Genomic DNA, 24244 nt, shown 5'->3' with positions numbered 1-24244 from the left:
TTCATCACATAAAAGGCGATCTTTGATGGCTACTTAGTGCTCATGCCAGATAAAAATAGCAAGCCCAGGTGAACTTAGGGATTCATCCATTTTTATCTTTTTACTTCTTTCGTTTTTTATGAATTATGAGTTTATTATAAAAGAGGGAGCTGGAAATTATTTCACTGATGAGAGATTTCAGAACTTCAGTGGAGTGGGCAGCTTCGTGTGGATGCCATTTCAATAGTGATTTATTTCAGTCTAGATACTTTCCAAGTATGTAATTATCTCTAAGAAGAAAGAATCTTTGCCATCGAGAACGACGTTGATGCCTCTGTATTCTGGGAGAAGAACTTCATCTCTAACTGTTGTACTAACTGGCTGAATCTCTCCACCCTTTCCTTTAGAGCCCAATCCAATAGCTATGACTATTGCTCGCATGACTTTTCCTCGAGATTTTTCTGGAGACATAATGCATCCTTTAGTTAGAGTTTTGGTGGTACTCCTTTTGACCAATACTCATCAAAGAGTGGAAGGAACTTTCTTTCTTTTTTTTTTTTTTTTTTTTTTTTTTTTTTTTTTTTTTTTTGAGATGGAGTTTCGTTCTTGTTCCCCAGGCTGGGTAACAGTGGTGCGATCTCAGCTCACTGCAACCTCCGCCTCCCGGGTTCAAGTGATTCCCCAGCCTCAGCCTCCCAAGTAGCTGGGATTACAGGTGCCCACCGTCAAGTCCAGATAATTTTTTTGTATTTTTAGTAGAGACGGGGTTTCACCATATTGGCCAGGATGGTCTCAAACTCCTGACCTCAGATGATCCACCCAAACTGCTGGGATTACAGGCATGAGCCACCGTGCCCAGCCGAGTGGAAGGAACTTTCTAAAGGCTGGTCCTACCATCACTCCTGGTTCCACAACTCATCCTCATCCATTTTCAAAGCAAACGTATGATGCCGCATATGAGATATTAACTCAGTCTTCATGTTGACAGCTAAGTCTTTCTGTCAGTGGGATACTGTATCATGGGAAAGTGGAGGTTCTGTCCTTTCTTTTACTAGAGTTTCACCTGGGAGAAATCCAGCCATGCCAACCCAGCAGAGCTGTGACATTCCCTTGCCTACTGTCGATACCACATCATAATTTACCCTTCAGAAACATCATGTTTGTTTTTCCCTTCTAATTTGAAAAGCAGCAACAAAAAGTTGTGACTTTAACAAGCACACATTAGTGCACATATTGGTGCAAAAGTTATTTCAGTAATAACTTCACCAAAAGTATTCAATGCCTTCTTTCAACTCGAAAAGATTAATCACAAAATGATACTGAAGTCTGTCTTATACCATATTATTATTTGAGATGTTCTCTTGAATACGACACAAGAAATTAACACTTATTAAGTTAAGGGGAATATACATTTTTTTCCTGTTTTATTTACAATTTAAACTTCCACCTAGATTTAAAATTTTATTTTATTTTTTTAATTGACAAATAATAATTATACATTTTAATGGGGTATCTAAGAATGTTTCTATATATACACACAACGCAGAGTGATCAGATCACAATGACCAGCATATTCATTTTCTCAAACACTTATCATTCATTTTTTGGGGAATGTTTAACATCCTCCTTCTAACCATTCGAAACTCTATAATTTTTTTTTTTTTAAGGTAAAGTTGTTGTATTAAACGTCGTGTCTTTAAGGACTGGGAAAATGACATAACAAGCTTGAACAATATGTGTAAACACATGTGAAATGCAGTTTGATTTCAGTAGTTTACTTGGAGAAAAAGCTGTGGAAGAGGACGGCCACATTTTCCTGCTTCCCCAGGGCTCAGGGTTAGAACGAGGAAAGGCGACGTACAGACGTTAATCAAGGTTCAACACTCAAGTCATGTAAACGTAGTTAGTCATTGGGCCCTCAGTTGCCAAAAAAGCCAGGCACTTCTGAGGGCTTCCACCCCTCACCCAAACCCTGTGCCTCCCTTCTCAAAGGGGGCACCCCCCTCCAAGCCCAGCTGATCTAGGGAAACTGTATAATCATTATTGTTAACTATATTCATGCTACAGTGATACAGAACAGTAGAACTTATTTCTCCAAGCTAGCTATAATTTTGTATTCCTTCTTAATTTTTTTGTTTTTTTGTTTGAGATGGAGTCTCAATCTATCGCCCAGGCTAGAGTGCAGTGGCGCGATTTCAGCTCACTACAGCCTCCTGCTCCTGGGTTCAAGCAATTCTCCTGCCTCAGCTTCCTGAGTAGCTGGAATTATAGGTGCCCACCACCATACCTGGCTAATTTTTGTATTTTTAGCAAAGACGGGGTTTCACTGTGTTGGCCAGGATGGTCTTTAAATCCTTTAACAAATGTCACCTTCTCCCTCCCTTTCTCCTCTATTTCATAGCCTCTAGATTCTTTTGAGCAGATTTCTCCCTTTCATGAGATAGACAACTATCTCAGCAGTCATTTTTAATTTTTTCAGCATTTTTATGTAGTTAGTGCTGTTTTAGCTTGAGAAAGCCAGTCTTCAGATCTCACTTTTGAAGTTCTAACCATCTTTAAACAAAGAAAATCATATTTTAAGTAATATTCGGATTATTTTAGAATAAAATCCTATTGAATGGTAAAATTGCAGATTTGGAAAAAATAAAACTGTATCAGTTTTTGAAAAGCAAGTATCATTTGAAAGCTAGATAATAGGGTATCTCTTGTGTTTTTTCACAGGCTCAAGGAAAACTGTGTCTTCAAAATAATGTCTTATTGAATGATAATGAGGTTCCAACATTCCGCAGATAAAGCTGAAGATAAATAGTAGAGAGTCAGGAGAAGCACTAAAAACAAACAATTATTTTCTGAAAATGTACACTTTTTTTTTTTCTAAATTTTCAGCCTTGGAACATTTTAAGAAACACAAGAACACACAGGCACACAGCCCATGAATCTTCACAGCAGTGACATCGCCACACATCAGTAAAAACTGCCCTGTACACACCTAAGAGATTTTTGAGTGAAAAAGGCACCAGTATCTTAGCATTATTTTGTAAAATGTTGTGATCATAGAGGCCCTTCGGATGATTGCCTGAGACCTCCAGGGATTTTCTGAGCACATTAGTAAAAGCATTGTCCCAGAGATTACAGCTTAGAGGATATAGCTATGTAACAATCCTCCCTCCCATTTATATGATATTCATCTCCTATTTATATGGTATCCATACATGTTTTGTCACATTCAATAACTCATTTGACTCTCCCTAAATCCCTGCCATGTTGTAAGTACACCACGGAGGGATCATAGTCACTTTCCAGGCATGAAAACTGAGGCCCTGTAACTTGCCCAAGTTTATGAATTTCCTAAGTATCTGAATCAGGACAAATTTTGTGACCTTTGCACATATATTTTTCTTCAGAACATTTATCACATCCAGGATAGATACGGCATGTGTGCACATGATGTCAGAAGCTCAAAATCAGAAAAGAAATGTAACAGGGGGAGCCAATTAAAAAGAGAAGAAGGTGCAAATAAAAATGCAAGCAGTGAAGTCTGACATAAAATATCTTCTCTCTTAACATGAATAAGCCCATTATCCCCTTTTCCAACCTCACTCAGAGCTAAGTGATCCTCTCTGGAGGTGAAGAGCATTTCAAGCTTGTCGTTCCTTGCCTTCAGCACCCCCCCAATCGCCCACTCCTGACATGCATGTCTCTTTCTGCCACTTTTACTATCCAATATGTGAAAAGATCCTGCTTAATTATTCTCATCTTAGCGTTAAGTCTATCTTGGGTCTTAGAAATGTCAGTTTACAAAGAATGAGATGCAGAGGAAATATAATTTTAAGAACCTCTTTCCATATCTGTCATCTGACACCTTTGTTCTCAAAAATTAAGACAATAAAACAAACAGAAGCAAACAATATCATTCACAACCCAATGCAAATTATTTCCTTTAACAAGAGTTTAGAAAACTGTAATTGATGAGAATAAATAATGTTTTAAAACAATAACTTTGTGGATGATTTGACATTCACTATTTTTTGAAGTGAGCTTCTCATAAGATGAATGGTGATGTGCTTTTGAAGAACTGTCTGAGGCATTTGAACAAGTGCCACTCCATCTTGAATAGGTACTAGGTAAAATAAGACTGAGGCTTACTAGGATGCATTCCCAGGCGGCTGGGCATCCTCAGTCACAGGATGAGATAGGAAGACAGCACGAGATACAGATCATAAAGACCTTGCTGATAAAACAGGCTGCAGTAAAGAAGCTGGCCAAGTCCCACCAAAATCAAGATGGCAACAAACCTAACCTCTGACTGTTCTCACTGCTCGTTGTACACTAACTATATTACATTAGCGTGCTAAGAAACACTTCCACCAGCGCCATGACTGCTCACAGGTGCCACGGCAACCTCAGGAAGTTGCCCTGTATAGTCTAAAAGGGGGAGGAATCTTCAGTGTTTCTTTTGTAGAAGAAATGATGCACAGCGTAGACAGAGAAAAATGGTAGATCTTGAATTAACTGGCAAAAAAATCCTATAGGCAGTAACTAACATCTGGACCAGTAAATTACCGGGACAAAATAAGTGGCTTTGTTGATGTGAAGAGATTTAAATGGGCGTAAACAGCTGCAAATGAGACAGGAGAGCACTCAAAGAATATAAATAAGAGTAAGGTAATTAAAGTCAAGTGTAGTCGAAAAAAACATGCAAAAGGCAATGAGTGGTCGTATTTCTTGAAGGGTCTCTCCCCCACACTGAGTACACAGCAAAATTCAGATGAAATCCCTGAATGAAGACATCTCAAAGGGTAATCACAAAAGAGCTCTCTAGAACCACATGGAGAGGGAAAGGAGGATTTCCAAGAAGAAGTGGCCAAGGAGGTCTTGGGGAAAAATAAGAGAATTTCTGCCAAGAAAGTACGTCTACCATTGACACAACCAAGAACCAAGAGATTTTTAAGCCTGTTAGAAGCCAATGTAGACCCACCGAGTTTCTGTATTAGGCAATGTTAAGCCATTTGGATTCTGAGACACTTTTTCTTCCTTTATGTTCAATTGAAATAGAATTGGTTATTCCCTCGGTGAATATTTAATGAGCTCTCCTTTCAGTCTCCCCATGTGCCAGGTGCAAGGAGACCAAAAGAAACGAGGTCCTTTCTTCCCTCATGGAACTTAACAGCATAGAAAACAAAGATTTCTTCCTCAAAGGTTGTTTATAAAAAGCAAATTTGCACATGTGAAACCTGTTATGAAAAAGCACACTGAGAGCGACAAAAAGTGACAGCATGCATCAATAAGATTGGACATTAAAACACCAAGAGAAAAACCCCAGAAACGTGCTTGTCTGACAGCAGTATATAAAGCAACAAACGGGATGAGTCAGGCAGCTTCAGAGGCCTCGCTGCATCCCATGCTGGTACCCGACAAACAGCCAGTGCTCATGGTGATGATATTCAGACGCACAAACACACACACACATGCACACACAGTGATACACACACACAGACACACACACACAGACACACAGTCACACATACAGACACAGAGTCCCACATACGAACACACACAGGTATGTACACACACAGACACACAGTGATGCACACACACAGACTCAGATGCACACACACAGACACAGTCACACACACACACACATGCACACACATAGACACACACAGTCATATACACAGACACATGCACATACACAGTCACACACAAAGACACAGTCACACACACAGACACACACATGCACACAGATGCACACACACAGTCTCACACACACACAGTCACATACCCACAAACATACACACAGACACATGCACACAGACACACAGGCACACATAGACATATAGACACAAGACACACAGTCACACACACAGACACATACACACACAGAGTCATGCACACACAGACACCCACACACAGAGTCACACGAGCACTCAGATACATTATCATACATTCCTCATCTTCTGCTTAAAGGACAAGAAAGCACAACACATTAAGGATACTCCAAAATATGGTTGTATTCAAGTTTTGTTGCTTAAAGTATATATGTGTCAGAGGCGTTGGAAGCAGTGCAACTCCCATGTTGAATAGGGGCGGGGTAAAAAGAGGCCGAGACCTACTGGGCTGCATTCCCAGAGGTGAAGGCATTCTAAGTCACAGGATGAGATCACAGGTCAGCACAGAGACAGGTCACAAAGACCTTGCGGATAAAAGGATGCAGTAAAGAAGTCAACCAAATTCCACCAAAACCAAGATGGCAACAAGGGTGAGCTCTGGTGGTCCTCACTGCTCATTATATGCTAATTAGAATGCATTAGACACTCCCACCAGAGCTATGACAGTTTACAAATGCAATGGCAACATCAGGAAGTTACCCTATATGGTATAAAAAGGTGAGGAACTCTCAGTTCCAGGAATTGACTACCCCTTTCCTGGAAAATTCACGAATAATCCACTCCTTGTTTAGCATGTAATCAAGAAATAGCCACTCAAAATGGGCAACCAGCAGCCCCTGGGGCTGCTCTGTCTGTGAAGTAGCCATTCTTTCATTTCTTCACTTTCCTAATAAACCTGCCTTCGCTCTACTCTGTGGATTCACCCCGAATTCTTTCTTGCGTGAGATTCAAGAACCTTCTCTTGGAGTCTGGATCAGGACCTTTCCAGTAACATGCATATTTGGTGTATATTAGAATCACATGTTGTTAACAACATCAGATACATGGGTTTTCCGAGCTGTGATCTGATATCTGTTTTGCCTTATTTGTTGTCAAGCATTACACATAAAAGTTACTCAGGCCAAGATGGTGAAACCCTGTCTCTACTAAAAATACAAAAATTAGCTGGGCTACTCAGGAGGCTGAGGCAGGGAATTGCTTGAACCCAGGAGCCGGAGGTTGCAGTGAGCCGAGATCGTGCCATTGCACTCCAGCCTGGGCAACAGAGTGAGACTCTCAAAAAAAAAAAAAAAATTATTCAGGGCCAGTGTGTCTCACACCTGTATTCTCAGCACTTTGGGAGGCTGAGGTAGGAGGATCCCTTGAGCCCAGGAGTTCAAGTCCAGCCTAGACAACATAGGAAGACCCCATCTCTACCAAAAAAATAAAATAAAAACGATAGCCAGGCATGGTGGTGTGTGCCTGCAGTCCCAGCTATTCAGGAGGCTGAGGCAGGAGGATTCCTTAAGCCAGGGAGGTGGAGGCTGAAGTGAATCATGATCACACCACTGCACTCCAGCCTGGGCAACAGAACAAGACCCTGTCTCAACAACAACAAGTTGTTTGTTGTTTAACCCAGGATTTCTTTCTCCATCTGATGTGGTCAGTGACTCAGGTGTATGAAGATATTGAGCAGGAGTCACCAGTTCAGTAGGGGCTACTCAGTAAGTCAGAAATAAGATTCAGAGAGGGGGTGAGCAGAACTAACCCATGACCCCAAGTTCATTTGTAGGATAGATTTTAGGAGACACAACTGCAAGGATAAAAGCTACCACACCAAGAAGGGTTAACCCAGTCATCAGTTCTTGACACCCAAGGTCATTCCTGATGTTCCTGAAGCTCACCTGGGCCCAGCGGGCATGCATTTGGAAGGGTGGCACAAGGGTCTAATGTCTTGTCAGCGCATACTTCAAAATGAAAAAACTCATTTTGGTCACTGAAGGTCTCATTTACAGAAATAGATTTCCAATAAGGAGGCATTGGTAACTTTATTCAGAGCTGTGCGGAGAAATGCCTTCCAGAATCTGAAGTCGCTAAACGGCTTTCTAAAACCAGAACTATTAATGTACTATTTGGAAGCTTTGGAAGAAACTTTTCGGCCTGATCGAGTTAAATACCAAAGTTGAAATTCGGAAAAATGCTATTAAATTATAAACTTAATGCAGGTAAAGGGTAGAACGAGTTCCCCCTCACTCTACTGCAGATGGTAAAATACCACCTAACATTCTGTATCATTTTGTATGGCTCCAAAAATCGAGAAGAGTGAGCAGGGCTGACAACTCTCTCCATGAGACTCTGAGCATCCACGTGGGGAGTGCATTCGTCAGACATTTGAACCTGAGCAACTCCATCTTAAACAGGAACTGGGTCAAATGAGGCTGAGACCTACTATGCTGCATTCCCAGGAGGTGAAGGCATTCTAAGTCACAGGATGAGATAGGAGGTTGTCACAAGATACAGGTCACAAAGACCTTGCTGATGAAACAAGTTGCAATAAAGAAGCCATTGGAGGCCGGGCACGGTGGCTCACACCTGTAATCCCAGCACTTTGGGAGGCTGAGGCGGGCAGATCACGAGGTCAGGAGTTCGAGACCACCCTGGCTACAGTGAAACCCTGTCTCTACTACAAAAAAAAAAAAAAAAAAAAGTACAAAAAATTAGCCAGGCGTGGTGGTGGGCGCCTATAGTCCCAGTTACTCGTGAGGCTGAGGCAGGAGAATGGCGTGAACCCGGGAGGCAGAGCTAAGCGCAGATCACACCACTGCACTCCAGCCTGGGTGACAGAGCGAGACTTGTCTCAAAAAAAAAAAAAAGAAGCCAGCGGAAACCCACCAAAACCAAGATGGCGATGAGCATGACCTTGGTCGTCCTCACTGCTACAATCCCACCAGCACCATGACAGTTCACAAATAAATGCCATGGCAACATCAGGAAGTTACCATATATGGTCTAAAAAAGGGAGATGTGAATAATCCAACTCTTGTTTAGCATATCATCAAGAAATAACCATGAAAATGGGCATTTAGCAGCCCTCAGGGCTCCTCTGTCTGTGGAGTGGCCGTTGTTTTGTTCCTTTTCTTTCCTAATGAAATTGTTTTCACTTTTCTCCATGGACTCTCCCTGAATTATTTCCTGCGCGAGATCCAGGAACCCTCTCTGGGGGTCTGGATCACGACCCCTTTCCTGTAACACTCTGACCCTCCCCAGTGTCAGGACCTGTGCCAGTTCCCAGAGGCTGGAGTTCTCAAGAGGTTGCCTCCTCTGGTTTTCTGAGAATTGTTAGGCCAGCTCCTGCAGGAAGGTGGAATTCCTCTCCTTTGCAATTACATCAGCGTCTCTTGACTCTTGTCATCAGAGAAGTAGAGAGTAATCATCTTAAAATTAAAGCTGTGAGTTCCCAGTAAATTATAAAAGGTGACTCTTAGTAAAGGAAAATAAAGCTTTAGGGGAAGGGCAAAGCAGATGGAGTGAAACAAAGTATGATTAGGAATTTCAAATACAGGATACAAAATTAAAATAGTGGCTGGTTTATAATATGCATGAGTGAATTAACTACAGATCACTGAACACATTTCCCCTCTGAGGACATTTCTCTCTTCTTCCTCTTTGTTCATAAAGAAATACTAATGTGTATGAAGGAAGGAAAAAAGAAAGGGAACGAGAAAGAGGGAGGAAGAGAGGAAAGGAGGGAGGCAGAAAGAAAGGAAGATTTTTCCTATATACTTTTCAATTTTGTCAATAAAAAGCATATACTTCTTTAATCCTTTAACATGAATCTTGCTAATTGCAACAACTTGTTATTTCTTATAAAGGATGCATCATTTTCTGTGATACGAGTGACAGGTAACAGGATAAAAATAGTAATAAAGAGAAAAAATGTGATGAGAATCAAGATGTACAGCAGTTATTTTAACTTTAAAAGTCAAATAATTCGCTCACTCATAGGGTTAACTAAATGTTGAAAGCACTCTCTCATTCCTCTGCTGGGTGGATGGTGTATAGAAAATGCAAACATCACTTATTTTTTACAGAATCATTAATCATGGTTCAGGGTTAACATATGAAGACCTAGAGATTAGGTCTAATTATTACTTGGCATAAAATCCCTTCAAGAAATATGTTTTCATAAGAAAAAATGTACATTATGAAAATATTTTGACCTTTTGCCTCTGCTCCATAGGACTTCAGGGAGCAAAGTTATGTAGATGTCCTGGTTAAAATGGATTTTTTTTTTAGGGTCAAGACATTGAGGGTACAAAGAATCATGCATCCTAGGAGGTTAAGGCAAAAAAAAAAGAATGTTAACAGGTTTTTATGTTCTTGTTTTTTCCCCCTTTACTTCCATAAAAGCTTGATTTACAAACAAACTATACCTACCAGGGAAAAAACAAAGAAAGAAAAGGAGCTGATTTTGTCTTCTTGGACCCTTGGTGCTGAATTTTTGTCTGTTTACTGGTAGTTAGAAGACACTAAAAGCTGAGAAAGCATCACAATGGAATAATCAAGAAATTGATAGTCATATGGGATGAAATAAATTAAAAGCTTACATTTCATAGCCCATTACACTGTGGTCTACATAACATTAAATTATCCAAATGAAATTGTAAAAAAGATCGGTTAATCAGCATTTAGTAAAGATGTCAAATTGTACCCCCCCACTCCTTCCCAAACACCACTAAAATACAAATATTGATTCTGTTTGTAAGTCATAAACCCAACAGACAAAGGGAAAAGGAGAGGATGTAATAAAAAACAAACAAGAAACGGAAGTTGGCAAACAGTGAGGGCCCCAGCCAGTTAAATCCTATACCAATGGGGAGGGAGCGGGAGTCACACAGCAATCACATTTATTCCACAGAATTCGGCCCCCTCCCCAGTTCCATGCACCTGGATACTGTGGAGGAAAAGGCAAAAATTGAACATGAGCTCAATTGAACATGGACACAATGGTCACCAAGGCCCGGAACAGGTTGTGTGAGCCCCTTGAGGTGTTCGTCCAGCGTTTCAGAGGAATCTCTATTTCAATCTATTCCTATACGTTAGTTATTCAAAACAATAGACAACAGCAAAAACGAGTTGACTTTTTGTGTTCCTTGAGCCAAGTCGCGAAGGGCCCTGGTGACTGGGCCTCATGCCAAACAACTCGTTACAAAAAGAGCTCAGGTCCCAGACCACGCCAAAGCTTCATGAGACCTCTCCTCGGCTGGGCTGTGCAGGGATGAGTGGCCGACTCTGGAACACAAGCTGTTGCTTCCCGGTCTGGTGGTGAATCCTCCAAAGGCTGGTGAGTGTAAATACGTACATCTTTTCCCTTCTCCCCTTCCCAGTGTAATGTATTATATCATTTGCTTATTCTATGATTTGCTTACTGTATCTGTATTGCCATATACTTGGGATAAAGTCTGTTTACCCTTAAAGGTATTGCGTGTGTGCCTTTTCTTCTCCCCTCGCACGTTTCCTGCACAGAACAGATACTGCCTTCACTGATGTTGGATTCTTCTCTGCAGACTGCGAAAGAGAAAGCCTCCAGTATGGTTGGAAATGAGCGTCCATACTGAGCAGATGCCAGGGTGCGCTGAACACTGGGATGCACAGCCTTTCCTCAGCCGTGCTCCAGGGTGGTGAGGGCAGATCAACACCCTCCTCGCAGGAGACCGGATGCTCCTTCTCTGAAGATATTGACCAAGGCAAGAAGAAATGCCTAAAGCAACCGGCATGAGGGCCTCTGGAATGAAACAGCCCAGCAGACCGCCCCACAGGGATCAGCCCCAGCAACTAGCCACAGACTCCACTGCGCAGTTCCCACTTTCTGATATGGACGAGCAACAAAGACCACCACACACGAGGACACCCTTCAACATAAATGACACCAAACAAAAAATAAAACAAGCAGACACACATTGGGAGTCCAAGGCAGGAGGACAGCTTTGAGCTCAGGAGTTTGAGACCAGCCTGGGCAACATAGTGAGACCTCATCTCTACTAAAAATAATAACAATAGAATAATCAGCTGGGCATAGTGGCATGCATCTATGCATTCTTAAGAAAATCACAGAAGTTTGTTTTCTCAGCCTCTCTAGCAGTCACAGGTAGCCATGCTGACCTAGCTTTTGGTGAATGAGATGTAAGATGTCTGCCAGAACCTTCTGGGGGTGGGGGGCAGGGGGGAATTCTCTGATAAAAAGAAAGATGCGGTGTGAAAATTTTGTCTTCACCCACCCCCCTCCTTTGTGGTATGTGAGATGTGCTTCTGTCTGGAGCTGCAGCAGCCTCTTGCATCCATGGGGAGAAAACCTGAAAATGCAGCCATAGACTGATAAAAATAGAATAAAAAGAAAGACCTTAAATGCCTAAGGACATAGCTGAGCAACTAAAAGTTCCAGTAAATCCCCTTCCCCTGACTTGTTCTCATGAACACCATTGGTATTGCTGTTTAATCCACTTCCCATTATGTTTTCTGTCTCTCCAAGCTCAGTGCAAACATCTGAAAGAAATGCCTTTTCCCACAGGCTTCCCCTCCCTTCCCTGGTCACTCCTGGTCATCCATCCAGACTCAACTCATCCGTTCCTTTTTGGGAAGCTTTCCTTGATGTCACAGAGAAATTGCTCCCTCTGCCATTTTCGTAAATGATTTAGATTTTTTTTTTTTTGAGATGGAGTTGTGCTCTGTCACCCAGGCTGGAGTGCAGTGGCGCGATCTCGGTTCCCTTCAACCTCTGCCTCCCGGGTTCAAGTGATTCTCCTGCCTCAGCCTCCCAAGTAGCTAGGATTACAGGCATGCTCCACCACACCCTGCTAATTTTTGTATTTTTAGTAGAGACAGTGTTTCACCAAGTTGGCCAGGCTAGTCTCAAACTCATGACCTCAGGTGATCTGCCTGCCTTGGCCTTCCAAAGTGCTGGGATTACAGGCATGAGCCAGTGCTGCTGGCCAATAAATGATTTAGAATCTTTAATTGCAACATTTATAAGATTGGTATTACAGTTATTCATTTACTATCTACATAGATAAAAGATGGGCTCCATACAAGTCAACATGCATTATGATTTTGACACCTCATCTCCCATCCTCCTTTGTAATCTCACAGCCCCTTGAATATGTTTAGATAAATCAGACGCCCACTCCAGTCTCAGGCCACGTGCTCTGGAGGGTGACATCACCCCAGGCTTCATGGGGACCATGTGACTCAGGCCTAGCCAATCAGTGCACAGAATCCCTTTGGGGGTTTCCCTCATGTCTGGCCATATAAATGTGTTCATGAATGCACATGTGATTGTGGACACCTCAGAATAGAAGGTTGATGGCCTGGGGAGAGTAACGTCCTGACATAATCTCGGAGCATTGTCAGGGCCTCACACAATATACACATATTTCAGAAGATATCCAGGTACGTGTGTTTGGTGGGGGAAGTTTATTGACAATCTCATGTCCTCAGGGTTAATGAAGACGGGACTCTTTCTGTCCAGGATGAGGTCCTGTCCGTTATAAGCACATGCCAAGTGGAATTTACCAAGATTCTGATTTCCCCAACCTAAGCACCCGAACATACCTTAAAACATAATTGATCACCTGACATATTTGCAACCACTGCCCTCAGCCAACCACTTTTCCTGGACCTCATGCCCAGCAACATCTCACCATGCCACCTGCATCAGCCTGAGGACAATTACACATCAATAACCTATCAAAGTGCCCAGCTGATGTGAAACTATGCACATTTCCTACTCTGGGGGCACAGGCCGTCATCTGAGGGCCTAAGGAATGTAGAGCCTGTGAGACCTGCCCAGGATCTGTTTGCAATTAGAGTGAATCCCAGTGTGGCAGGGTCCCCAGGACCACTACCAGGTTCAATAATTGATAAAGATAATTCACAGGACTCAGCATAGAATCAACCCCTGACTATGACTTATTATTGAAAACGCAAAGCATAATTAGCAAAAGGAAAATGTGCATGAGATGAAGTCAGGAGGAAGCGAGGTACAAACTTTCAGAGTCCTCCTCCAGTGAAGCCGACGGGAAGCACTCAGTTCCTTCTGTAACGTGTCTCAGCATGTCTGAAACGTTGTCTTTCAGAGAAGCTCATCAGAGAATCAGCACCTGGAGTTTCTATTGAGAGCTGGTCACATTGGCAGTCTCTGCCTGGCACATACCAAAATTCTAGACTTCGCCCCAAAACACAGGAGGTCACCATAAACCACATTGTCTGCATAAATAATCTTGATGCACTGAGCCATTCTTATTAGGAAACGGTGGGAACTCTCTTGAAATCCAAGTTCCAAGATGGCAACCAAGCGCCAACCTTGTCAACAGGCCGTTCCAAGGACAGTAGTCTAGGGCAGTTATGTTAACTCTCTTCTGCACACCCCAGATGTCTAGGACCTCTGGGGGTAATAATAACTTTCATTTTTGCTAGACTTAAAATTAGAGGAACTACAGGTGGCCCTTATTACCTTCACAAAAGAAGTGTGACTTGGATTTGGCACAAAAGAAGACTAAACTTAGAGATGATAAAAGATAAACCATGTCCTTCTGAGCCCCTGAATACAGCCGCAGCTGAAACTCAAATGTACCTTGGATGCTTGTGTTGTAAACCAATAAATTCCCTGTCTTCTATCTAGAAATAATGTGATTTTTTTTCACTTGCTAAAGAAAGAGACCTAATTTTAAAATTTTATACAGTTAGAACCACATATTGTTTACCATAGGACAATGTAGTTCTTAGGAAACACCATAAGCTATTGAAAAAAGGTTTGAAGAAAGTAAAGAAGGAAGGCAGGAGTTAAATAATGGCCGGGGTAAGAGGGAGAATGAAATATAGGTTTTGTTTGTTTGTTTTGTTTTGAGATGGAGCCTCACTCTGTCACCTAGAGTGGAGTGCAGTGGCACAATCTCAGCCCACTGCAACCTTCACCTCCTGGGTTCACACAATTCTCCTGCCTCAGCCTCCTGAGTAGATGGGATTACATGCACGTACCACCAATGCCCAGCTAATTTTTGAAATTTTAGTAGAGATGGGGTTTCGCCACGCCTAGGCTGGTCTCGAACTCCTGAGCTCAAGCGATCCACCCACCTTGGCCTCCCAAAGTGCTGGGATTACAGGCATGAGCCATCTAGCCTGGCCAAATGTAGGTTTTAATTAAATAGCCAATCTGAGAAACCAGGAGAGCCTATATAAAGAGCCTGAAAATTTCCTTAGAAATCTTATCCTTCTGCCCCCAAAGGATGCCACCCATGAAATAAAATACACTGTGGATTACACTGCTATCTCTGAACGGAAAACACAACCTTTAAAAGATCATTAGTGTGAAAAGAAAGTAATTGGATTGTTGAATGATAAAAAGAAGTAGGTTTTGATAAGGAAAATTGTTCTAAGTTGACACCCTAGGGAAATCATTTCTAAAAACAGTTAATAATGAGATAGATTTCATGCTTCAAGAGAACCCTTAATAGAGGTTTCATTGGATGAGAGACAGAGAATATTTATAACCTTAATACAAATGATCCATTTGTTAGATACTGGCCCTGGATAGTTTTTTGTTGATTTGTTTGTTTTTTCTATCTTGGCACATGGGAGAAAAAGGGAAGAAGTGCTATAGGCCTGTATTTCAGTGAAACATCTCTTGAAAAAATAATTTGAACAGTGGAGTCATTCATTGCTTTTGAACAAGCCAGTGTTCAGATATGCAGACATGCGAAAGAGATGAATAAAGAATGAAATCCATATTTCCTAAACTTGACAAACATGGACATCTTCTAAAAGGTACAATAATATTTTGATATACCAGTAACGTTTCTCAAGTTGCTAGTGTGGAAGGAAAATCCTGAATCGGTAGTTATTCACCATCAGTCTGTGGCGGATGTCACACAGTCACAAGGGAAAGAAGGTAACACCAGTGAGTGAGGGTGGCCTGGTGGACCAGATGGGAAATTTAGTGTTTTAGGGACTACCTATTAATCTCCTTCAGTCCTTTCATAAGAGAGGAATATGAGCCCAACAGTACCATTTTTTTTTTCAGAACACTAGAAGTTCAGATTTTTAATAAAATTTCTAGAATTTATAAATTTTATAACTAATTTGAAAACTTTATCACGTTGACAGGTGAAAGAGAATTCTACTGAGGTTCAGCCTGGCTACTGAGAGATTGCTTTAGGACATCTTCAACATTATTGGGATTCTGAATAAAAAATGCCACTTTGGACATTGAAACCATGTAACATTACTCAGTCACAGAGGTCTGTATTATCTCATTGGCTTAAATCAAGAAGGTTTTGATTCTTGTTACATTATGGCTCAGTAAGCGTGGATGGGAGTTTCTGCTCCATGCAGTCATGCAGGAATCCAGGCCTTTTCCATAATGTGGCTACTTCATTTCTTGGGCTTCATCCTCTGTAATCAACTGATGGAAGAAAAAGGAGAAAGAATACGTACTGGATTCAACTTTAGCATCTTAAAGGTGATAAAATTTGATGTCAAACCATTAATAATTTCTATTTTGTCGATTACTGAGCTTAAATATTAAAAAATAACTATTGGACATTTGCAGTTCATCTTTTATCAATTGCTTACTCAGTGTACTTTTTAATTTGTATACAATTTTTAATTTTAATGTGAAATTTATCTTTTTTTTTTTTAAACATGTAAAATCTACCAGATTGATTGCCTTCAAATTCTCACAAACAACCACATGAATCGGACTCTTTTTACAGATGATGAAAGAGAAACTCAGATCTGTCATGCCAAGATGATGCCACTGAATGGGAAAGAGTGGGGACTTGAAACTAGGACCATAAATCCCATGATATTTTCTGTGTCTCCTTTTCCTTTCTCCCTCTGCAAGATCCATCACAGAAACTAGGTCAGCCTGTAGGAAAGAGAGAGGAAAAGATGTAAAACAAATCCTCCTTCTGCCCCTGAAGTGTGGGAGCTGGGAGAGTGTGTGAAAAGCCAGCATGGTGTATTGGGACTGCCTTTGATCAGGGATCGCATGACTTTCATTCTTTGTTCTCGCTCTGGGACTGGCACTTTACACTCATAACCCCTCTGGCCTCAGTTTCCTCATAATCAATACAGAGGTGATGGCAGCTTCCCAGCCTGCTCTACTAGAATGCTACCAAATGGGGGACGTCAATGTAAAAATGCCGATAGTGCCAAATATGGTGTTATGTTAACAGTTATGAGGACTAGGAGTTGAGGGACAAAAGGTCTACTATTACTGTTTTAGTAAATAATTGACATGAAGTTTTGATTATTTACACGAAAACATTTTGTAAACTATATAGAGTTTAAAGCAAGTTAATAAATTACATTTGAATGATTACTTGGACTAGAGTTTAAAACAAGTTAATAAATTATGTTTGAATGATTACTTGGACTAGAGTTTAAAACAAGTTAATAAATTATGTTTGAATGATTACTTGGACTGAGTGATCATTCTAAGTGTTCAGTCTATTGTTTCAAGTGAATTTGCAAAGTATAGGGACACTTTAAAAACAACAGATTCATCTTTATAGGCAAAATGCCTCCAAATAATTGAAGAGTATGTGATTTCTCAGCTCTATAAGATCGTCATCAAAATAGTCTCACTCCAACAAAACAAAACTCCCTCAGTTCCTAAAGCAGTGGCCCTCAGTGAGGGGGCAGCTTTCCTCCCAGGAGAATCGGGGATGGTCTGGAGTCGTTTTGGTTGTCATAACTGGGAAGGGAGTGCTTCTTACATCTAGTGGGTATTGGGCAGGGATAACTGTAAACATTTTATGATGCACAGAACAACCACCCACGAGAAAGAATTATGCCGCCCAAAATGTCAATAGTGTTGAGATTGAAAAACTCTATTTTATGCCAAATGGCAAGACCCAGAGCCTGTGTACTTTGAAAGCTGATATATCTGAATTTTCTTTTTTTTTTTTTAACTTTACTACTTTTATTTTTGCTCTGAGTCATACATTTTTTTGTTTTGTACTTTAAGTTCTGAGATACATATGCAGAACGTGCAGGTTTGTTACATAGGTATCCATTTGCCATGATGGTTTGCTGCACCTATCAACCTGTCATCTAGGTTTTAAGCCCTGCATGCATTAGGTATTTGTCCTAATGCTCTCCCTCCTCTTGCTCCCCACCCCCACAGGCCCTGGTGTGTGATGTTTCCCTCCCTGTGTCCATGTGTTCTCATCGTTCAACTCCCACTTATGAGTGAGAACATGCAAACACATTCCCTTAACACCAGGAGATACCCCTTCTAAAGAGGAAAATGGGGCTCCTGTCACCTGGAACTTCTGGTACCCAGTGATCCTCCTACCCCATCCCCCAGTGGTTAAGATTATTGAGACTCTGATTATTTCAAAGGACAAGAGAAATTCAATTACTATCAAGTCATTTCATGGAGCTCTATAAAATAGCCCACTGAAAATGACCAAAAGTGAAATGCACAAATCTGAATGCTGCTGATTCAGTTTCAGAAAGGGCAATGATGCATCTGTGTTTCCAAACCAGAGTCTCTCTTTGGGAAACCTATTTGGTCTTTAAGGCTCAGGAATCCCCGAATTGATACCTGTTTCCATCAAGACATTATTGATTATCTCACACGAAGAGTAAACACTCATGCCTGTATCAGATAATTGTTGGGAATAGGTCCCCAAAATCTGGCCATAAACTAGTCCCAAAACTGGCCATAAACAAAATCTCTGCAGTACTGTGACATGCTCATGATGGTGATAATGCCCACACTGGAAGGCTATGGGTTTGCCAAATGAGGGCAAGGAACACCTGGCCCACCCATGACAGAAAACCGCTTAAAGGCGTTCTTAAACCACAAACAATAGCATGAGCAATCTGTGCCTTAAGGACATGCCCCTGCTGCAGTTAACTAGCCCAACCCATCCCTTTATTTTTGTCCATCCCATAAGGGATACTGTTAGTTAATCTAGTATCTATAGAAACAATGCTAATGACTGGCTTGCTGTTAATAAACATGTGGGTAAATCTCTGTTCGAGGCTCTCAGCTCTGAAGGCTGTGAGACCCTTGATTTTCCCCTTCACACCTCTATATTTCTGTGTGTCTTTAATTCCTCTAGTGCCACTGGGTTAAGGTCTCCCTGACCGAACTGGTCTCAGCAGATAATAAAACCTGACCAAAAGAAAATACCCTAGAAGTTGTTTTCTGTCTTTTACAAAGATTTAGTAAATCATAAGCATTCAGAAAATGTTGGCTGCATTAATGAGTGAAGATTTCCCTATATCTATTCTTGAATACATCAAATCTTTCCACTTACTAAAAAAATCAGATATAGTTTAGAGATAAAATCCTATAATTTGTAAATGTTAGCAGTAGTATATTGTGTGGTTTAAACAGAACTCTCTTGCTTGTCAAGGGAAGCCAGAGTGAAACCTCAGAATTAAAGATTGTATGTTTTTTTGTCTTTGTTTTTCTGTTTTTCCAAAACAAAGGGCTATCACATTCAGCATCTTTAACTTCAGAAAACAAGATCCACTCTTGTTAATTTTAGCAGGAAAGGGCATATTAAGAAATGCTAGGAAGCTCATGCATTGTCAAAGCAAAGGTAGCAGAGGTTTGCTTGCGATTCCAGAAACAACTCCAAGAGACACTTCAACAGTCAGCCAGCATGGTAAAGAGAAATGAAAAGTGGGAAGACCAGGAAACCAGAGCAGCCACAGGATGGAGGGAGCCAGGGAGGTGAGGGACTGTGGAACGGGAGGGGCCATTAGTGGGAGGGGTCATATGTGGGAGGAGCCCTGAAGGAGAGGGACTATGAAATGGGAGGAGACATGGATGGGAGGAGCCATTGATGGGAGGAGCCTCGAAGTAGGAGAAGTCATAATGGCTCTAACACTTGAGAAGATGCCACCACCACTTTTGATCCAGGAATCATGCTACCACATTTGTGACTGTCTTTCACAATGTTGATGCCCTGTGTCACAGTTATTTCCTAATGTAGCTTCCATATCAAAATCTCACGCAAAAGCGTCTAATTGGCAGAGCTCAAGTCTCATTCTTTCCCAACTGTGACAATGAGGTTAAAAAATACAGCTTTTGGTGTTTGTATTCTATGTTTGGAAGCTGGATTCACAATTAAAGGGGGCTATCAAAATATAATGAGTGTATGTTAGGGCTTGCTGTATGTCCACTATCTCTGAATCCCTTTCTTCCTGGACATACAGGTAAATTTCCTGGCCTCTATTGCAGCGAGCAGAGTATGTGATGTATGATTTGGTCCCTGCTAATGAACTGTCTGGCACATTCCTATGTGGCAGTTTCAGGTGTGTCCCTAATATCCTCCCATGTAATCTTTCTAATAGTCTTTCTTCATCTGTTGGCCCAAGGCGCAAGGAAGCCAGACAATGCTTTTGAGATCTTAGGGGCTTCCCACAGTCACTGGAAGGGAGAAGCCTGGATCCCTAAGTGACTGTGGAGCAGAGCCTCTCATATTCCAGCAGCCAACTGGACTCTAAAGACACTTTAGCGGGCTGACTGAAAGTACAAGTTTATCTGTTACTATTGCTAGGTTTGCTTTAATTGATACAGAGTACAATGATTAAAAATAGTAATACCCAAAGCTATAACCTCCAAAGAAGTAGGACAAATTCTGACATCATTGAAAGGGTAATCTCAAGTCAAATTATTAAGGTTTCATGAAGTCTTTGGGGTTTATTTTCTGCCAACATACCCTGTAACATTTGTGATAATGTTATTACTGAAGTAGTGAGAATCATCAGAAACACAGATTACAAGATCTAATAGAACAAAATGTTAACCATTTTGAATAATCAGTCTGTCTATGAAAGCTTTGGAAAACTTCCATCAAGAAAATGCAGCTAACTCCTTTTTATACATGCTCTGCTATGGATGATATTGTTTGCATATTTAAAATCTTATGATTGAAAAGTTACTTCTTTTCTTCTTTATGGGCCATTTACTCTACTGTATTATATCAAGAAGATGCAAAACAAATGTCTAAGATGTAATTTACTCTAATATGTTACTTAATGCAAGTATGTATGAACTGTAAATCGTTTTCTTATAAGTGCAGTAGGTGTGAACTCAAAAATATTTTTGCCTTAAGGTCCAGAAAATGTTCTTAGAATATTTTGATAATTGACCTTTTCCTGTGATTGACATTTCTAGTTCAATTGTCCTATTGTTCTCTAGATAGCAATCACTCACCACTATTTTTGCACTGAGGAAATGTCACAAGAGGTTGCAGAAAATATTAAATGTCACCCATGCAGATGATAATGATGTTTTCTAGAATGGGAGCCTCTGCCACCAGAAATAAATAAATAAATAAATAAATAAATAAATAAATAACTGTTAACGCTGCTTGGCCCTTAATTTTGATTCCCTGACCCTTCTGTATTTGTTGTAAGAGTGATAAAAGGTGACATTCTGGAATTATTTTAATTGATATCACAATTAACATATTCTTCGGGTAAAGAGCCAAGTTCTGGACATAGATGGCTTGGGTATGATTTGAGGCTTCAACTCTTGCTTATTTCATAAACATTGTCTATGGGTAAATGAATCATAAACCTGGCCCACATGTGAGGAAATACAACTTAGATCTCATCTCTCTGTGGAAGTTGTGGGAAAACAAAAAGTTGTTGTCCTTAATCTAACACAGAGTGGGAAGGCTAAATGTCACCCCTGACTTACTCTCTCTCCGCAGGGCCCTTATTCAGTGACCAACCTGAACAACTGCACAGAGCAGCCCCACCCATAGGAGTCCCAAAAGAGAACATTTGATCTTCTTCTCAACATAGTTATTCTTTGCAAGTGATTTCTCCCTGACTGACCAGGAAAGAGAACTGCATATCTTAATTTTCTGATTCCAAGTGTAGCAAGGTTACAAGATATTTGTTAATATTATAGTTTCACATTCAAATAATTCTTCTGTGCTCTAGTAAATCATTTCAGAAAATGGCATCTAATGAAGCTAGTAAAAGTCCCCAGTTACTGGCCACTCCATTTTATCTTCCCCCATGAGTTAACACCAATTTTGACTTTAAATCACTCAGGTGAGATGAACAAGCAAAGCCTACTTAGATGAAACTATCCAATAGATACTATTTTATGGTTGTACTTAAGGGCAGGAGTATAAATCCAACACTAACAGATGCAGTGCCTATAAGTGGTCTGGGTCTCTGCTCCCTCATTCTGAATTACTGGGAGTTTTATAGTTCTTAATATTCTTTCTTCACCTAAAATAGAAGCCATGTCCTTTCACCAGTAGGTGACAAACACATTAGATTTCTGAGGAAGGCACAGTGCAAAATCATAATTGCCTTAGAATGAATGCCTTTGGATGACAGTCACAGAAGGGGTGGAGCAAGTCCGAGTGTAAAGTTCCTGTAGCTGAACCTGATGTTTAGCCTAGTGGCTCGGAATATAAACATCCATTTGGGCATCACAGTGTCTCTGAGCTGTGTGAAATTCTCAAGCAAGCCTGGAACCTATTGCTTTAGGTAACGGATGACCCTCTCAAGGTTCTTTGTGGCATAAACATCCAATGTCACCTCCATCACATACATATCCTTGGAAAGAAAAACTCGGGGCAGACAGCACAGAAGCCATCAGGCGTGAATGGGTAGAGCTGACCCCTGGTATCAAGTTTGAAGCTGAATCAACTGTCATTCCCACCTGATGTCTATGACTGGTTAAGGTGATAACCCAAGACAACCAGCGTGTAGCATTGCATAACATCTCCCTAACCACAGAGACAAATTGAAGGGTGCAAATAACCTAAACTAAGTCCATCAGTGAAATCAAAACTTTCCTGTGCCAGGAGAGGGAATTTCAAGAGAGTGTGTTGGAAGGAGGACTGGAATTGCAGCAGACATGAGGATCAAGGTGACATAAGGAGGAGAGAGCTCAGAGAATCAGCTAAGAGCATTACACTGAACCAGACTTCTGATCAACCATCGTCTCTGCAATCCTCAATTTTCCTCATCTGAAAAATAGAAATAATTGTGTTAGCCAAAATAGGAAAATTTGTGCAACGCGTAACCACGAAACTCAGTGGCTTAACACAAAGAGGTTTATTTTTCAGTCACAGTCTAACATGAGTCAATGATGGGGTTCTTCTCCATGCAGTCACTCAAGGGCCCAGGATTCTCTCACTGTAGGGATTCTTCTTCTCCTGTGGGCCTCTCAGGGTCCTGCACTGGATCATCTGTGGCCATCCAATGGAGGGAGTAAGGGACAGAATAGGAAGAGCTGAGCAGGAGGTTTTGTAAACCCAAAACAGAGGTGACAACAACACTTTCACCCACTTCCCACTGACCAGAAATCAGTTTTATCAGTAGGAGATGTTGACTAGGTGGAGGTTCAAGAAGAGAGAAAGAGTTTGGTGGACTTGATGCCTCTCCTACAATCATATCCCCTACCCCATGGGGTGGATGAGAAGATCAAAGGGGAGAATGCAAGGCCGGAGTCCTTAGCCACAGCACTACTGACATTTAGGGCCAGCTAATTCTTTGTCGGGGAGAGCTGTGCTGTGCATTGTAGCGTGTTAACAGCATCCCTGGGCTCTACCCACTAGAGGCCAGTAGCGTCTCTCCCATTGTGCCAACAAAAATTGTCTTCAGACAATGCCAAATATCCTTTTAGGGTAGAAATGGACCTTCAGTGAGAACCGCTGACATATGGCCTAATAAATATGTTTACTTTTTATTGTGTTATCTGTATTAAGTGTGAGAATTACATTGGAACATTTTTGTAGGACTACTTGCCACCAAATTGATGCTTATCAATATTAGCTATTACAATGTTGTTTTTGCTGCTGACATCACCATAGTGGTTTCTACACCATGCCATTTATTTAGAAACCTTTATATAAGTCACTTATTGAAGTGTCAGGAAGGTATAAGTAACATGAATATATCTATATATTGACTTCATTATTTTGTAAATTCGGTAGTTTGTTCACTTGGTATTGATTCAAAACTGTTTGATATCATTTTCTGCAGAGATTATTTAGCACAGATAATAAAATATCCGTGGTAATAAAGATTCTTCCTTTACAGTGATATCTGCTCTCTCATCATGTAACAGAGTCCAGTGCTGTAATATGTTATTTTCTCCAAATCCCTAAATTATTCCTGTAGGGTTAATGTATAGATAGATAATAGGCAAATAGCAGATAGTTATATAAGAGACAAATAGATGTTTATTTTTAAGGGTAACTAACAGATCCGATACATCAAAACAAAGAGGGTTCATTTCAAATACTGTAGAATATACATCCTTTTATTAATTTTTGGCAGCACAACTCCCCTCTCTTCAACACTAGCTGATATTAGGATACAATCTGTGGAATTGTTTATGCAAGACCTGGACCTCGAAACCAAGGACCAGTATTCTACCAGTTGCAATAGAAAAACACAGATGATTCCACCCAGCCTTTAAAGACCCCCTGTATATACCAACAGAAGCCACATCAATCAAAGGTAAGCCAGTGTATCCCAAAGCCATCAAAAACCTCCCCTGCTTCAGCACACTCTGGGAGAAAACTTCATCCCCGAAGGATACTCACCAATCCGGGAGT

At 41.0% G+C, this 24244-nt stretch overlaps 1 protein-coding gene across 1 annotated transcript; it reads right to left on the bottom strand.

The window, feature by feature from the left end:
* Positions 1 to 240: 240 nt before the first annotated feature.
* LOC126930963 (10 kDa heat shock protein, mitochondrial-like) lies at positions 241 to 876 on the bottom strand. The gene is made up of 2 exons (XM_050748584.1): positions 840 to 876; positions 241 to 497 (listed from the first exon to the last, which is right to left on the bottom strand). The coding sequence occupies exons 1-2, from the start codon at positions 874 to 876 to the stop codon at positions 241 to 243; spliced, it is 294 nt and encodes a 97-aa protein (XP_050604541.1).
* Positions 877 to 24244: the final 23368 nt, after the last annotated feature.

Source organism: Macaca thibetana, chromosome 11 (genome assembly GCF_024542745.1).
Source record: "Macaca thibetana thibetana isolate TM-01 chromosome 11, ASM2454274v1, whole genome shotgun sequence".
NCBI lineage: Eukaryota > Metazoa > Chordata > Mammalia > Primates > Cercopithecidae > Macaca > Macaca thibetana.
The sequence above is the reverse complement of the archived record's forward strand: the minus strand, read 5'-3'. Positions and strand labels throughout refer to the sequence as shown.